General features: G+C 49.5%; 1 protein-coding gene across 1 annotated transcript in view; it reads right to left on the bottom strand.

Moving 5' to 3' along the window:
- The window catches only part of GALNT17 (polypeptide N-acetylgalactosaminyltransferase 17), a 466786-nt gene extending 448757 nt beyond the window's left edge, over window positions 1–18029 (bottom strand). The window contains exon 1 of the mRNA XM_066274629.1: window positions 16310–18029. Within this exon, the coding sequence (XP_066130726.1) occupies window positions 16310–16547 (238 nt within the window). The 5' untranslated portion in view covers window positions 16548–18029. The remainder of the gene's footprint in view (window positions 1–16309) is intronic.
- Window positions 18030–18314: the final 285 nt, after the last annotated feature.

The raw sequence follows: 18314 nt of genomic DNA, 5'->3' as shown, positions 1-18314 counted from the left end.
TCCAAAGTTCCCCCAGGTCAATATCAAGCTCAGACAGACATGGGAACCACGGGCCCATTGCCTCCCGTGGTCTTCCATGACTATGAAAGCTGTTGGCTCTGTGCGTGTGTCCAAGTTAACACTGAAATTAAAAATGTTCTCACCCTGGGAAAAGTGAGATGTTGATTTTTTTTTCCCCTCTGTTAAAAACCATAATTCAGACAAGCCCCCTACTTCCCACTCTACTTAACTAGAACAAAGGAAGTCTGCAGTACTAATTTAAACTTCTGGAGAAGAAGGTGTTCTGAGGCTCTGCATTGTGTCTTCTCAATAGAAGCACCGAATTCTCCAGGTCCCATAAAAAGTAGACAGGCATCTGCCTCCTGTAGAAACGGGCTCTGTCCAATGTGCCCTTGTCTCGGCTAAAAGACCTGGAACGGTGCGATGTCGGAAACTCTGGTTCAAGAGGCCATGAGACTGGACAGGATGTTGTACGTCAGCTAAGTGACAGCCGTGCAGGAGGGAACCATCGCCAGGCAGCCCCCCTCTTCCTCCCACCTAAACACAGCAGCAGAGTGCACAGGAGTCCGGGCCATGTCAGAAACCCAGCTATAAGACGCCTTAAGTTCTTGACCAATCGAATCCCTTCTGCAATAGTTAGGCTCTTACCCAAAGCCTATCGGTGGCATATACATCCAAGACTTAGAAAAAAAAAAATCCATTACCCACTTTTACACCCATATAGTCTCCCCCCCCCATATAGAGTCTTTAGCACAGGGCTGGGTACTTTAAGAAAAAATATTCATTACCCATTTTTATATCCATATAAAGTTTTTAGCACAGTGTTGGGTACTTCGAGCAAGTGCATAATAAATGTTAGCTATTATTATATTTATTACTGTTAGTGCTGTCATCATCATCATCATTATCATCAGGACTCCCCTATTTCTTAAGGTTAGAAAGGAAAAAATAACACCTTATTAAAAACAAGGATACTGGCCTTATGTTCCAGTTATGTATTGCTATACAGCAATCCACTTGCGGCTTAAAAGAACAACTACATACATTTCTTTTGCTCATGAATCTGCAATTTGGGCAGGGCTTAGGGGTGAGGACAGCTCCTCTCTGCTCTACTTGGCACAGCTGAGGAAGCTCGAGGGCAGTGGTGGGGTGTGTGCGGTGGATCGAAACTCGTTCACTCCCATGTCTGGAACCCACACTGGGAAGACAAAAACAGCTGAGGGCTGGAACAACCAAGATGCCTTGGACACATCTATCTATAGATTTAGTGCTCGCTCTCTCCCTCTCTCCCTCTCAACCTCTCTCTCTCTGCGTGTGGTCTTTCAAGCCAATGCCTCAAGGTTAGCTAACGTCTGATATGGTGGCTCAAAGCTTCAAAGATGCACATCCCCAGAGATTCCATCGCCCTTCATGACCCAGCTTCAGAAGTCAGGAAATACCATTTTCATTGAACTGTACCCATTAGAAGCAAATCACGAAGGTCAGCCCATAATAATCAACAGGAGGGAAATTACACTCTACCTTTGGCTGGGAATCTTGTCAAAGAATTTGCATATACGTTTTCAAACCACCACACCTAAGAAAATCATTTCTCATTCCTTTAGATTATTGAACTTTTTATTGCTGCCAAGAGATGCAAATATGGCCAGTCTTAGCCAGACATTGGTTACAGGAAAAGACACTCTATTAATCATTGACTCTACCTATCTGAACCATAAAATTACAGAAGTTGAACACACTTTAGCTCTTGTCTAGATTTCACCAGGAGAAAACCAAGTTCTGGGGGAAACTAAAGGTCTTGTTTCAAGGAATAGTAATGATGCCATCTACCACCACTATGTTGTTAATGAAGTCATTTATCAATACTCTCCTATTATTTACAGGCTCTCTTCAAAGCATTCTACAAATATCATCTTGCACAGTCTTTATCATACTTCTAAGAGCAGCTGCCATCTTCCACATGGGTAAATGCAAGCTCAGCCATGTTATATGACTTGCCCTAAACCCAAGCTTTGGCTTGGTTTTGTTAAGTGGCCAAAGGAAGTCTGAAATTCCCTCTCTCTGACTTGAAAGTCCACACTCAGTCCAATATATATATATATTGCGCCTCCCGGAGGTCAGCTGGTCAGGGAGGTCTCCCTGGCAGTGGACCAGGAAGGGCTGCAGTCTCTGACCCTTGACTGGAATTCAATGCTATGGAACTTTCTCTACTGAAGATTAGGCTTTCAACCTAATCTCATTAGAATTTACACGAATGAAACCGCACATTATTCACACCAGGTCCTTTGCTGTGGAGAAGAGGAAGGACAGATCTGGATCCCCAGGGGCCTGGGATTTTCAGAGACCTGGAGAGGGAGCTGGAGCATCCACTGGGTCACCAGGTGGAGGGCTACAAGCCCTTCTCGGGCAGCAGTGATGCCAAGCCGAGATCTGAGTAAGGAAGAAAGGGAGGAAGAAATGAGAGCATCCTACTCCTACCCAAGTGTCTGTATGTAAAGGCTGCTGGAGAGCAGTAACAGACAAGAATTTAATTCAATCCACCCATTAGTAACTACCGCTTAGCTTTTGTTTTCTCCCTGAACTGCTTTGTGCAAGTAAACACAGCCCAAGGGTTCTTAGATCTTCCTGAGTGTTCCTTCACCTTCAGCTAATGAAGGGGGTGGGGGAGGGAACACTTGAAAAGATATTTCATGAGATGTGTGTGTTTCAATATTACTCTCAGCCTCTTTCTTCAAATCTCCTGAAATCAGTTCAATGGCTAGAAGACGGGTAGGCAGGAAGCAAGATTGAAGTGGGTTTTTAGAACAACTTGGCAAATTAACAAAGTTTCTAACATCATTAAAAAGCTCTTAAATATTCTTCCCTGAACTACATTTTTTATCTTGTGAGTGCATTTCAGTAATTGCTCTAAACTAGGAAACTGTGCAACTTTGGAACAAATATAAATGTTTGCATGATTTAAAATGCAGTGGCAGCAAAGATCATGATTTTTTAATTGCTAATTCTTAAACTAACCTTTTCGGTCTGTCTCATCTTGAAAAATGCCATTTCTTAGCAGAAGCTGTAGTCAAGACAATGCATATATTATTTAGTTGTTTATAATTGCAAACAACTTAGCTGTATTTCAATACTTACCCCTCAGCTCCAACATGAAGCGTAAGTAGGGTATGATTACAATCATTCCATCACTCCGTAAATAGAACAGTGGAATACTATGACACAAGACTATTTTCTTAAAGCCAACAGCAGCGCAGATAAAGGAGCTGATGTAAAATCAGGAGGCTTTCATTCTAATCACCTTATCACACCTCACTTACTGTTTACCTCAATCAGTATCTGTTCATCCGATCATGTTAACTGAGGACAGAAATTGACAGTAGATAAACTGGCCTGTCCCTTAGGTAGATAAGTATTCTTACATTTCCTAAATGAATTAGTCAAGATAATTAACACTAGCTGCTGTAACATAAGCTCCAAAATGTCAATGGCTTAGCATGGTGGTCCAATGCATACAGACACAAGACAGAGGTAGGGAGGGCAGGGCTCTGATCCATGCAGTCATTCAGGGGACTCAAGACCATTTCATGTGCCATCAACAGGTAGACTCCAAGGTCACCACAGAAAGGTAAAGCCCACACAGGAGATTATGTGGGCCAGGCATGACAGCGGCAAACATGACCCCCCACCATCTTCCACTGCCCAAAAGTCAGTCATTCCATATAGCCCCACCTAATTATGGAGGAGGCTAAAAAGATTAGCTCTGTGCCAAAGAGGAAAAGAAAAATCCACGGTGAACATAGCATTGCCTCTGCCACCCCAACTAGAGACGAGAGTAGTTCATTCTATGCTGCCTAATGTCAGCCACCCTAATTCAGATCCTAATCTGGCATAAATGATACTATAAAAAAGCCTTATCCCCTACCTTCAAGGAAGTTCAAACTCAAGTTCTACTCCACACACTCAACTCCAGGTCTGGGACATAGGTCAGGATGGGGAACAAGAATGAGAAGGGTACACCGGAACCAAAGGGCTTACCCTCTAGGCACAAAGGAATCACACTGGCCATGTGCATGAGCTACGTGTTGACACACAACCTCTGAAGCCCACTACACACACTCCTAGGGCCTGGACCATCAGCTGGATAGCGTGGTTCCTATGCAAGACATGGCAGCCATTAAAAAAAAAATGGCCATCACAATATTATACTGCATCATACCCAATTAAAGCTACCATGATACCAATACAATGCATACCCCATTGCAGGTAGGGCACAGGGAAGAAGCCAAGAACAAAGCTTGCCCGAGGCCTGCTGAGAGTTGCCCGAATGAAGAAGAAATTAACAATGTGTGGTTGTCAGCACTCCTGTTGTGCTAATTTCCTTGCAAATACAAGCAAAGCCTTTTAATTAACTTAATATCAATTTCACTTTTCTCATATTTTGTTCTAATTATGCACTGAATTTAAAGCTCACACAGCATAATTTAGAGCCCTACAATTAACAGCTTTACAACTTGACACACTAGTAACCGCTAAACCTGAGGGAAGTGAGGCTCCCTGCCAGTATCCTGTCACTGTGACCCCTCTACGGACCCTCTCCCATCCCTGGACCAGTCGCCAATGCTGGTCAGGACTGAGTCCCTTAGCCTGTAGTCAGCAGTGCCATCTTCACACAGGAAGACCCGAGAGGCAGCTGGAGGGTATCTGTTTTGGGTCACAGCAGTCTATGGATAGTGATGTGATCAGCTAGAAGTGCCTGAGCCCCTACTATTTGCTGCAGTTCCCACAGGCATTTCCCTGGTCGGAGCTAATGCTGAGGCTAAACCAGCCTTTGGGGTTTCTATTCGGATTGCAATAAGCACCTCAGCAACAACCCAACCAGCAGGGCACTTTGAAAACCCAAGGTCATGTCTTGACAAGTCCTGGAGGGTACACTGCATGCCTCAGGCCACACAGCAAGGTCACAGATAGAGAGACAGAGACTGGGCCTGGGGCTCTCTGTCTTTATTGGGGTCAAGGGTGGGGTGCCTAGGGTTTTGTAGGTTCACCTTTTATTAGTGAATTTAAAACACTAGATTGAGGATCATAGGGCAGGAAAGGAAAAGCAGGGTCACCCCGAAGGTCAGTTATCTAGGTCACCCAGGGCTTTCTAACAGAGGAACTTGGTGGGGGCAGCCTGGCTCTTCACCTAGCTGTGTAGCTGCCGGCATGTTTATTTGAGATGGATGTCTATGAAATGGATGGCTCGGCAATCAAAAGCTGCATGTCAGGCACTACTTACATTAGAATTTTTTGAAAAGCTTATTGTCAGGCAACAGTAATTATAATGATACAACAGTGCCCCTGTCTTAACTTATTTATTTCTCTAAGTTTCAGGTTCCACCTATGTAAAATAGGTATAATAGTATAATAGGTTTGACGTAGAATTAAGCAACATGAAACATTTGCTATATATTAAATGCTCGATACAAACAAGATATATAGGAAACTATGGTATACACGTGTATGTGCAAATATCATGAATCATCAGATGTAAAATGTCTACAGCTGTAGATTGTACATTATTATGTACCCATAAGGAAAAAATGCTACTGACTGAAATATGACACACCATTGATCATAAAATGAATCTCAACTTCAGAGATGTAACAACGTGCATCTAGCATTGACAAAATATTGTTATATTTATGGTAGCTGCAATCTAGGAGATGTCTTCTAGTCAAATCCAAGTTAACCAGAATGCCCAAGGAATTGAGTATTCTAGTTAATTCAATTTCTAGTAGCAGAGTCTTGTTTCATTTTAACAGTCATTAAAAATGTACCGGGGCTGTGGAGAAGATGTGGTTTCCCAAGGCAAATACTATTTCTTCTCTCCTCTTTTGCTTCAACCATACTTACTTTCTCTGGGAAGCAATTATTTTCTTAAAAGTTGGTCATGTGACCATTTTCTGGACCATACATGGAAGCCTCCCAGGGACATTTCTGGACATTTTCTTTACTGATTAAACAATAGGAAGAGATGTAGCCAGTGGTATAATACTTCCTACCCTGAATAAAGATGCAATGACTGGAACTACAGCAGGCATCTTATAACCACAAAGACTAGATCAAGAAAAACGATGTTACAATGTCATCATAATGACCTCATGATTCAGAACCAATCCTACCACTGCTTCTGGGCTTGATAAGTGAAACTGAGTTACCTGCTGAGGAATCAATTCCTAAACGACCTAGAGAGTAATCTTTAAAAATGAATAAAATCTACTCTCTTGCAAACTATTGGGTCTGTCCATGTAAACATTTCATTATAATTCAAGGCAGCCATACGCAAGGACTAAAAGGAGACTCATGCAAAGTACAGTCTAAAGTCTGTAAGAAAGAATTAATTCTGACAAGGTGGCTAGGGAAGGTTTCAGGAAATAAAGGACTTCTGAATCCAGTCTTTGGAGAATGCATGAGATTTTAATAAGATGGATGGAGGGGTATTCTTCATAATCTAATAGTTAAAAGACCCTAAAGTCACGTAGCTCTCATTATTACATGCATACGCTTTGGTCCCTAGAAACAGAGTAGAATTGGAACCCTGGTCTCCTGACCATTAATTAGTTCAGTACTTTTTCTACCAGGGAGGGACAGCACCTAACAAGCCATGCATAACCATAATACAGCCCTCAGTGAACACTAATCACACAATTAGCCGTTGTACCTGAGACTGGGATGGAAGGGGGCCCTTGTGGAACCCTGCTCCCTATTAACTGTCAGCACGCTCCTGGCTGGTGTCGGATGCGGCCGCCTGTAATTACGGCGGCGGTTTATTACTCATGCATGGCAAAGCTGAGGTTCTGCCATGACAGGAACGTTATTAAAAGCAAAAACTTCTCTCTATCAGTGGCTAAGCCGATTGTCATCCACATGTCAGAACAGTCTAAAGACCTGCAAGGAGCAATGATGAAGGCAGCGGACGGTCTTTCAACCAAGTAAGCCCTGCCTTATTTTAAGTATTACAGACATCAGACATCAGGAAAGGAGCGGGAATGGAAGGGAGGGAGGGAGACTTTCCTGCTGGTGTGTGTGGGGGGAGGACAACGTACCTACTCTTTGGTGGCACCTGTTCTCCCTGGTCAAAGGCTACCTACCCCATGGGGACTTGGCTCCCCTGAACTTCTGGGTTCCACCTTCTGGTCCCCCAGCAGCTGCTGAGCAAGCAGGGCCTGCTTGCCCTGCGACATGGCATTCCAGCTGAATCCAGAAGGAGAAGGAGGACCCCGACGCCCGGCAGCAGCCCCAGAAGGCAGACCCATGTGGTGGCTGCAGCAGCCACAGCGAGGACAGAGCTGGGTTTGAAGCGGACAACTCCTCGGCTCTCCTCAGCAGCGCTGCCCACGGAACCGCTCCAGCCCACTCGCGTCCTCTCTGGCTTGGGAAGGTGTGGGGAACAGGGAGACATATCATCAGGTGCAGGACAAGCTGGGCCCCCGCTAAGCCTGCAGAGTGTGCGCGGTCAGGGCGCCCAGCTTTGCCACGAGGCGGGCCCTGCTCCACATAAGCTGATTAGGGCGTCACTGGGTGGCTGGAGGGGTGGGCACAGAGGTGAGGACCCTGGTGGAGCTGGCGAGGAACTCCAGCCAGGTTCACCATGGAAGGGGCTCTCCAGGCTGAACATGGAAGGATGAAGTCACTGGGAGTTCAGGCGAGGACACGGCTCGGGGGCTGGGTGCCCCCGTGAACTTGGGAGGTGGCAAGCTCCTCGTGGAGAGCACTCAGGCCAGAGTTCTTCAGGGCTGGTTTGGGTTTTCCAAAGGGAGCAATTCTAGGTGCTAACTCTTTAGCTTGGGATGTCACCAAAGAAGAGGCTCTGAAGTGAGAGGTGTACCTAGAGTCACTGAAGGTTAGAAGGGAAGGCTGGCTGAGTCCCCACCCACAGGCCAAGCTGGGCCACTTTATCCCCATTCCTGGGTTCTCACCCACTGTCTTGCCTGTCCACACATAAACTAAAACCCGACATAAGATCCCTGGGTGATCTTACTACCTGCCTCTTATGATCCATGTGTCCAAACTGCTGAGTTCACCTGTTCAAGGTCAACAGTCATGGGTTAAGTACCTACATTGCACAAGTTCAAGCCTCACCCCTGTCATACTCGTTCTAATATTCTCTTGGGACTTAATGTATACTACAAACCTATTTTTTCAACGGGGCTGCAAACGTCTAGCTGGGCGGAATATGGGTGCCTCCCTGTAATCTCGGCCCACACCCAGCGGGGGGGGGGGGAAGCGCTCTCTCACAGATGTAAAGACTGACACGCTCTGTAATGGGACCTGACATGTACAGGCTGCCATTTTGCTCTTAGGCCTCACAAGTGATCACCCAAAGGCATCATCACTGTAAGGAGGCAGCAGGGGGTGGGTGGGGGTTAGAAAGGAGAAGGAAGCAGAGAGCAGAGTTCAGCCTCAAACACACATGAAGAGAGAAGGATCTCAAGCTAATTCAGAGTCCAAACAAGCAAGTCAAAGGAAAAGGACCTCCTCTCACTCCTCTTGAGATTTCCATCACAGATACCAATGACCACACTCTGCCGCCATGCAGAAAAAAAATTTTTAACACAATTTCATAGTGCATCTTTGACCATTGTGCTTTTATGGTATATGCACAACTTTTTATTTTTCAATTGGCAATTAACTTTTTAAGTATTTAGGTGATAGCCAAAGGCTTGTAAATCTGTATTTAATTGCATTTCAATTAATTGCGAAATTTGCAAGGGGCAGTCAGTTGAATCGTACAAAGAAGATGCACTTAAACCTGTTTCTACATTATACAGTGCAGTTGTGTCTTATTTGGCTTTAGATGGTTTTAATACATTTAATAGTATCTATTAGAAATCTAGCTGCTCACGCACTCATTCCAGAAGCCTTGCGAAGCACCTACTGCGGACCAGCGCAGTTCTCGGCATCAGGGACGTGACAAGGAGCAGGCAGGCAAGGTCCCTGCCTTCAGCTGGGAGTTCTCCCAGCTGCCACACATCAGGCCCCATGGCTCCTGATGGGCATTTTAAATCCCACTTCATCCTGGCTTACAACAACCCTGCCACACAGCTGAGAGGTGAAGTGATCTGCCCAAGGTCACCTAGCTAACAAGTGATACAACAGAAAGCAAGCCGAGTCCGTCTGACGCCCGGCAGCCTTTCTTCTAATATTATTCTATATTCTGAAAGAGTGGGAGGCTGTCTCACCTTAGGTTCACTCTCCACTGGATGCAGGCCTCGCTGTGCCCACATTCCTTCTCTGCCTTGTCACTGTTAGCTCTAATTACTGAGCCTTTTTCCTGTCCACAAAGGACGCTCCCAATTTGGCGACACCAAAGGTCAGGGGGCTGGGTTTCCTCCTGGAGAATGACACTGGGGGGCCTCTCCTGGATACCAACGGGCTGGGCAGGCAGCAGCTGCCCCCACGGGGACAGCGCCCGTGACCTGCGCACCGGCCAATCCCGATGTGCCTGCATCAGAGGGCCGCCCAGGCTGCCCGAGAACGCGTTCCCCTCTCTGGTGGTGCCCTTCTCTCCCAAAGGGATCAGCTGCACAGATGCTATCAGACTGTCAGTGGTAAATGAAGTGAGCCTCCCTCCAGGGCCCAGGCCCTGGGTCCCCAGACCGAGCCTTCCCCACGCCTGGGCCCCAGGCTGCCACAGAGCCCTGCTGAGGGCCTACAGGCAGAGCGTGAAGGCGTGCACTGTCCTGGTTTCCTGCTGGTGCTCACTGAAGTGATGGATTTTCATCCCAACATGGGCCTCTGCTCCTCCCCCTTTTCTCCTTCCCATAGGAAGTGCTGGCACTACCCAGCTCTGTAATCTATAGGAGTACCTCTAGATACCGGCAGGAAAGAGGAAACAGCTGTGGGCCAGCTCTGGCATCCATGAAGAGATGCCTTCAAACGCCTTCCCTCTCTTTCTGACCCCACCCCAGAGGCCTAGAGACAAATCTCTCTCTCTGTCCCTCTGCACCAACTCACTTTCTCTGTCTGGTGGGTTTGGCTTACGTGCCAGGCTGGGTGGGCTACAGTCGGGTTACCTGAGGATGTTCTGCTTTTCCGCAGCTCAGACTCCAGCCTCGTCTGCCTATGTTGCTTGGGGGCAAGACTGGGATAGGTAATTTTGACTTCTTTCCATTCACACAACGATTTTCAATTTCTTCAAGCAACCCTGCTTCTATTCAATATCCTCCTGAAATCTAAATTTGGAACCTAACCTGAATCGATTGCATTTCCACTTACGACGGAGCTGCCCTGGGCTTACTGAACAGAGCAGCGACATGCGCCTTTCCAATTCACCGCACAGGGGCTCTAATGAGGGACAGGGTCACCAGCCGAGGCTCAGGGCTGACACGGAGGCAAGTGAAACACCAGACCCTCCCACTGACTTCCCCCTGACTCCTCTGAAGGGCGCTGCACTGGGGAAAAGCGTCACGGTGTTCAGAAACCTCGGCTCTTCCCCTCACCGGCTCTGTCATTCCGGCGAAGTCACAGCACATCCGTTTCTCACCTTGCTCAGCTCCCTAACATGAGAAACAAATACCTTTCTCAGAAGATGACAGAAAGCCAAAAAATCATGTAAAGAGTTACAAGGGAATTCTAACAAGAAACCTGCCTATCTCTAAGTCCATTTTCCTACTGCGGAAACAAAAACCACCATTTTAAAAAATATTTCAACACCTAATATCTTCTGTATGGATTTATTCAGATTTTCCAAAGTATCTACGATAAATATGAATTAATGTCATTCTACAGAGAAAGGACCATAAAACAATCTTCATGTTATAAAATGACATATTCAAAGAAAACATACTGAAAACATGTTGGTCCCTAACCTGGCTGACTGCTGCACTCCCAAGCTCCTCAGAAAGGTCAGATGCCACCTGACCTGCGGTGGCGCAGTGGGTAAAGCCTTGACCTGGAATGCTGAGGTGTCGCCAGTTCAAAACCCTAGGCTTGCCTGGTCAAGGCACATATGGGAGTGACGCCTCCTGTTTCTCCCCCCTTTTCACTCTTTCCTCTCTAAAACAAATATAAATAAATAAATAAATAAATAAATAAATAAATAAATAAAAGGTCAGGTGCCCTTCAGTCAAGAGGGTGAAGGACCAGAGCATCCTCAAGATGGTACAGGCAAGATGGTGAAGCAAGACAGCTTCCTCACACTTTGTCTCCCCAGCTAAGTCCTTCCAGCCTCTTCCCCTCACGACACCCACCCAACCCAATAACTTAGCCTTTACGGTGTCAAGGTTATTTCCTCTGTGGCAATCAGTTACCTCCTAAATCTAGCTCCTATAATTAATCAACCAGTAAACCTTAGGTGCCCACATAATGAACAAGGTGCCATGGCAGAGGCTGATAATATCATATATTAATCAAGGATAGAAACCTACAGTAGACAGTCTGGCCTGTCACTTAGGAAGACAGGTGTTCTAACCCTGCCTAACTGAATTAGTCAGGATGATTAACACTAGCTGCTATAACAAATAAGCTCCAAAATCTCAATGGCTTACCCTGATGATTCAGTGCACAGAAACATCAAGACAGAGCTAGGGAAGGCAGTGCTCTGCCCCACGCAGGCATTCAGAGACTAACGATTATTCTGCATGCCACCAGGAGGTGGACTCCAAGGCCACCATAAAAAGGTAAAGAAGGAAGGCATGGAGGAACCCACAGGAATTGATGCGGGCCAGGCCTGACAGTGGCAGGACAGAGGTGGCATTAAAAAGTCCAAAATACGGTACACAAAAGGTCACTAACAACAAAGCCTCAGGCAACTCAGAGCAAGAAGAGCTCAGACCAGGCGTCCCCAAACTACAGCCCTTGGGCCGCATGCAGCCCCTGAGGCAATTTATCCGGCCCCCCGCCGCACTTCCGGAAGGGGCACCTCTTTCATTGGTGGTCAGTGAGAGGAGCACTGTATGTGGCGGCCCTCCAACGGTCTGACAGACACTGAACTGGCCCCCTGTGTAAAAAGAAGTTTGGGGACCCCTGGCTCAGACCATGTGGCCTGGCACAACTTCCTATCCTCCAGCCCATGCATGACCTTGAGCCAAGCTTTAAAGCAGGGGTCGGGAACCTATGGCTCGCGAGCCAGATGTGGCTCTTTTGATGGCTGCATCTGGCTCGCAGATAACTCTTTAATAAAAACAATAATAACGTTAAAAATATAAAACATTCTCATGTGTTACAATCCATTCAGTTCCTACCACTCATGTTCATGGTTACAGGTGGCTGGAGCCAATCACAAGTGTCCTCCGGGACAACACCAAATTTTTATTGGATGGTACACGTAATGTACACGGGTCGTTGTATGGCTCTCACAGAATTACATTTTAAAATATGTGGCATTTATGGCTCTCTCAGCCAAAAAGGTTCCCGACCCCTGCTTTAAAGGATGAGTATAGAAAGGGACAAACCAGCATGACTAGTACTTCTCAAAGACTGTGGCTGAGATACGGAAGCTACAATCTGAAGGCAAATGAGAGAGGTATTCCAGCAAGTCAACCAGTCTGGCAGAGGCCACTGGGCAAGGGTGGGCATGTGGGAGATGTGGACTGGAGCTGACTATGTAGGCCCTGACTGCCAGCCTCCAAGCCTGACCACGACTCCTTGGGAAACACGGAGCTCCGGGAAGGTCTGGGGCCCTTAAGAGAAGGTGCTTTCCACTCAGATAGCTGGGATCACGCACACTCAGCGGGAAAGAGGGGTAAGACCAGAGGTAGGGCACTGGGTTAAAGAGTACTGCCACAAAGGTCAGGCTCAGCAGTGGGACCTCGCGGAGAGAATGCAAGAAAATATACAAGAGAGAATCTGGAGAGAAAACACTAATTCATCTCCATGTGCTCTCTCCTCCATTCCAGCAACTCCACTGTCACTTTAAAATGTCCTTTCCAGCCCATAGTAAGAAAAATAGAAACAATAACAACTACACCCTGTAACATTTTCAAAAGGCAGGATTCAGGACCTTGGTACCAAGAGTCCTGGCAGACAGACCAGTCCTGAGGAAGTGTGGGTCACCTTGGCGGCCCAGCCCAGGGGGCTCCTCTCTGGGACACCCAAGGGAAACCTGTCTCATGAGCAAGAGAGCCCTGGGCATGGCTGTGCTCACAGCCCGGAAGGCAAAACCCTCCAGCAGTCCCTGCTGCTGGCGCTCTGGAAGAGCCCACAGGAAAGGTTTGAGAACTGTCAGCAACCTCTAAACTGCCAGCTCCCACTTTGTACCCCAGGGGGCTGGACCCAAGTGACCTTGTTCCTATTGGATGCCCAGTGCCTGGCTCACGCAGGCCCTCCCTAATTCTGAGGAATACAAACACTGAGGTCAAGGTTTCCCTTCCCCCCCTCCCCCGTAGTGAGGCTTGGAACCGAGCAAATGGACATGGCCATCCAGCCCCCGTCGCCCAGCCACTGGGAGACCTCTCCTCCCTTCGCCACCCTCCCGCTGCAGCAGGTGGCCCTTGCAGGCCTAGCATATCAACAGGCGGGACACCAGTAACTGAAACAAGCACAGGCAATGGAGGGAGTGCTGGAGGCTGGAGTGGAGGGAGGGCTGGGTCCTCTCCATTTCACAACTTCTCCCTGCTCTCCTCCTCCAGGCTTGTGTCCTACCAATTACACTCTGCAGCCAGGAAGATAACATCTACCTAGTTTCAGCTTGAATTCTTGGCTTACCCAGGAAAAGCTCTCAGCCCAGCCTTCTTGCCAGCTCTTCCAGAGGCTGCAAGTGAAGAAAACAGCCTTCCCACCCCATGGCACCCATCCCAGCCAGTCCCGAGCATAGGACACCCCCACTCCCCCCAGTGACTCCCTTGCATGGCAGAAGCCAGACCCCAGCCCATCTGAAGCATACTCTTGGCTTCTCAGAAGTCCCCACCCCCACTGGCTGGTGATGGCAGGCAAACGGGTTCTCCCCTTTGCTTGGTGTAGGCAGGAGAGTAGTGGGCAGTGGACCATGGGCCAGGCCACAGCTTGTCATAGATGCAAAGTCTTTGGCCTTCACCCCAGACCTACTGAATCAGAGACGCTGACGGAGGGTCTCGATTCAGTAGATCTGAATCAGAAGTCTGTGTCCTAACAGGCCCCCCACGTGACTTGCAGGCACACCAAAGATTGAGACTCACTGGTGCAACCTCTAAGAACCTCGATTCCAGAACCAGACTGTTTGAGTTCAGTTCCCAACTTTACAAGCCCCTGGCCGGATGACAGACTGAGCAAACTATATACTTGGGGTGGGGGTGGGGGTGAGGTGTGGCGGGGGTAACAGCATTCATCTCCTAGGGTTGCTATAGAGACTAAACGAAATGCTGTGTGTCTGCAGACCTTATAGTAAATACCATTTAAAATTCCATTATTTCTTTTTGGCATATGGAGGGGTGCATGACTATAGCATATTTCGTGTCCTAATTGAAACCAATACTAAAATGACTTTTGTGTCTGAGTGTGGCCTGACAGTGAGGGAGCTCGGGCTATCTTGCACTCTTTTGGGTCGTAGGGGTACCTATGGCAGGTATCTGTGTAAAATAATAATAAGTCTCACCCCATAAGGCTCTAGTTCCTCTAGAAATGAACTGTGGGTTTCTTTCATTCTGTGCCTTCATTTTTTTGCACTCGGGAAAAGAGCTCCCTCACGGCCCCCACGGCAGGCTACATCGACAGCCGGCCACATTGTCCGTGAGGGCTTGGGGAGACTACAGCTGCCCACTGCAGTTACAAGTTCAAGGCATTCCCCGGATGCTTGTGGAATGACATGGAGAAGACCAAGGGCTCCTTTCAGAGGGTGCTCAGAGATCTGACAGCATTCCACCCGGACGGACCCAGACGGGATCACTGCAGAGCAGAAAGAGAACAGTTTAATGTCATCCTTCTCCCTGCCACTGGTCTGGTCTCTCCCTCTAACGACAGGGAGGACAACTGAGTTGGGTCTTTCCAATGTAGAATCTTCTTGTCATTAAACTTAATACTCCCTATAATTAGGAGGAGACAGAAGACAGAAGTTGTAGAAAACATAGGCTCTACGGCCAACCAGACAATGGGTTCTGATTCCAGATTCTACCGCTTGCCAGCTGCAGGACACCAAGCAACTTAGTTAACCTCTCTGTGCCTCCTTTTCTCATGTCTGATATGGGGATGGGTGAAACTTCCTTGGACTTATGTGAACATTCAGTGAAATAATACATTCATGACATCTCTGCACAGTGTCTGGCACACAGTAAGAGTTCCACCAATCACTGTTATCACTGTCTTTATGATTATCTGTAACTCTGGAACTAACATAAGAGCCTGTATAAGAAACTCAGGAAGGGAGGTGGCAGCCTTGGGTCTGCCTTAGATACCAGCCGGATGGACCCCAGCAGAGCTGCCTGTACTTGAGTAGAGAATTCTAAATCTGACCTTGGGGACAGCCAGTGTACAATGACTTACCAGTCCCTGGACCAGATGCAATGAGGGCACATTAAGTCTCCCTCTTCTTCTAAAGCACGAAGAACATTTTATATGGAGCAGAGTCTGACAACTATCACTACAGTAAGTCCTCATTTCACATCGTGGAGAGGTTCTGTGACTTTAAGACTGGTATAAGGAAACCAGTTTCACCCAGGCTAGTTGATATAAGCAAGAGTTAAGTTTCTACAGCATCGCATCAACGTTTTAAGGAAATGAGGTTGAACGAATCCACGTTATCTGGGGAACGTACTGTAATTGGATGGGACACCTCGCCATACAACACTGTGAAAACCTGCTTCCCCAACCCACGGAGAACTTGAACATCACCCTCAGGCAGCTCTTTAGGAGAAGCCAAGTGTGTTTTTAATAGCAGCCTCCACCTAGGCTGCGGAATGAAGAAGGCGCAGCCCACCTCATCCAACTTACTACTAAAGAGCATCAGCTCCAGACCTGAGGCCTTCACTCTGCAAACAATTAAAAACCCACCAATGTCCCTCCCTGTTGGACTCCATCAAACGCTAAGCTCCGAGAGCTATTTCCTCCCTCTAAGTCAGTCTGTGCCTCCAGTCCCGTTTGACCACGCGACTGGTATCTGCACTTGAGTTGGAGTCCAGGTAATGATTCGTGCACGCTCTTGCACACCAGGACCGGGAGCCAGCTGTACTGACATGTTTCCACAACAAAAGCAAACTTACAGGTAATTTCTTCCAGCACCCCGGGTCTCCTGGCCAAGACAGAGCAGAGTTAAGAGGGAGCGCGTGGGAGCCATGAGATGCCAGCTCCCCCGCACTGCGTGCGCAAGGACCCCGGGGTTTTACCGAGCCCCGTAGGCGCCGGGGCGCGTCCTTACCATTCAGTTGCCGGTAAACTATGTCCTCCAGCAGTGAGAGGCGCTTCAGGACCGCATCCTGGATGGGGCTGGCGCTGTGCGCGCTGAGATTGGCCGCCTCCGCGCGCGGCCGAATCTCATGGAAGGCATCTCCGCTGCGCACGGAGATGGGCCGGCACTTGGCCAGAAAGAGCACGAAGCCGGCCACTGCTATCAAGTTCAACACCAGCAGCACTTTGACTCTTCTCAGTGAAGCCATCAAACACGCCCGAACGGCCCTCGCCCCGGACCTGCGCCCTTTCGGGCCCCGGGGAGGCGCGGGGCAGCCGGGGCAGTGCGAGCTTCACACTCCAGACGGGCAGCGAGGATCCCTGCCGCTCCAGGCGCCACAAAGCGTATGTTCAGGCAGCAGAGCCAGTTGGGAGAACCAGGCGCCCAGTGGAAAAGCGAAATCGCTCACATGGAAGCTCTGGGTCTGTAGAAGTGCTACCAGAGATGCCTGCTTACTTACTCCACGGCGCGCGGCCCCTTCCAGGTGCCTCGGCTTCTCGGTGAACGACTGGGACCGGGTGCCTCTCCTCCGCACCAGCAAGTGGTTCGCCGCTGGCTCTCGGGCTGCCGGGAGTGGGGCTGCGAGACCAACGGACCTCCTGGACCAGCGGGCCGACAGTCGGGGCTGTCTCGGCGCCGGGGAGGGAACGATGCGCAGGTGCCCTGCTAAGGGTTTGTCGCCCGCCCGCGGAGGAGCGCCCCGCAACTCGGGCCGTACAGCCACTACCCTAGTCCGGAGGCGGCCGTCTCGGTGTGCGACCAGCGATGTTCAGCAGAGGAACCAATACCCAGGACGGGCGCCTTTGTTCCGATCACCAACCCGTTCCATCACTCCGGGCAGAGGGAAGGAAAGCCCGCGTCCGGCGCCCGCATCCTCGCGACTCCGCAGTCACGCTCAAGTCTCAATTACTCTCAAAGTGGAGACAGCACTACGGGGTGGGAGGCGGTACAGAACGCGACGTCCTTTCTGCCCCTCGCACCAGGGGACACCCCACCCCGCGCCAAACTAACCAGCGCGCACAGAGCCGCGGGTTTCAGGACACATTCCAAGTCCCAACACCACGCCGTGAGCCTTCGGGGCCTGCGGGTCACACTGGCCTCTCTCCGGTCTGGCGCGTCAGGAGGCTGGCCGGAAGGAGGAGTCGGACCTGGAGGAGTCAGACCTCAAAAGTCACGGCAGTTCTCTACCCCCCTCCAAAAACGTCGTGGGGAGCGCGGCGGGAGGGACTCCAGCGGCGCACCCTCCGCTCGCCGGAACGGGTAGCGCTGCTCGTCCCGCGCTCCTAGGAACCAAAAGCCGAGTCTCCTAATTGGCGGACGCAGTGATACCGCCGCTGCGGCACTGAGAGTCCACACAGCCTGGCGCTGGAGAGTACGGAGGGGAAGCGCAGGTGGCGGCGGGGCGCGGCCCGAGGGGACCGGCTGCAGCGCAAGCTCCTCCGCCGCCGCCCCTGGCCACCCCTCCCCGCGAGCCTATCGGCCGCCGCCGCCGCCGCCCGCAGGCTGCCGGGCGCACAGCGATCCGGCTCGCCGGCTTGTGCGCGCGCACCCGGAAAGGGTGGGGGCGCTTGAAGAGTAGGCACCGCGCGGGATGGGGGCAGTCAAGTCATGTTGGCTGCTGCGGGCGTTGGAGGGACCCTTAGGTTCTCAGCACTTCCCGAGAGGGTGGGTTTGTTCCATCCCGGTTGGCGATGAAGACATCCCTTTCTATGTGCTCGCAGCTCCGCTTTGCGTGGCCAGGAATGGCTAGAGGGAAAATCTGGCCTGGAGACTTGGATTCTGTTACTTTGGGAGCCAGGCCTTGCTTTAGTGGGCTGGTGGGTTCCCTCCGTGTGAAAATTGTAACCGTCCAAGTCACAGTTTCCGTGTCCACCCACACCCCTAAACGCATTTTATTGTAAGAAGCATATTTTGGCGCCTGGGTTTCCATGATCTCTTTCTCTTCTCAAATCCAGGAGCTCTAAATGCTGGAATT

The sequence above is a fragment of the Saccopteryx bilineata genome, chromosome 4 (genome assembly GCF_036850765.1).
Source record: "Saccopteryx bilineata isolate mSacBil1 chromosome 4, mSacBil1_pri_phased_curated, whole genome shotgun sequence".
In the NCBI taxonomy this organism is placed as follows: Eukaryota; Metazoa; Chordata; class Mammalia; order Chiroptera; family Emballonuridae; genus Saccopteryx; species Saccopteryx bilineata.
Note: the sequence above shows the minus strand (reverse complement) of the source record. Positions and strands in the feature narration are given on the sequence as shown.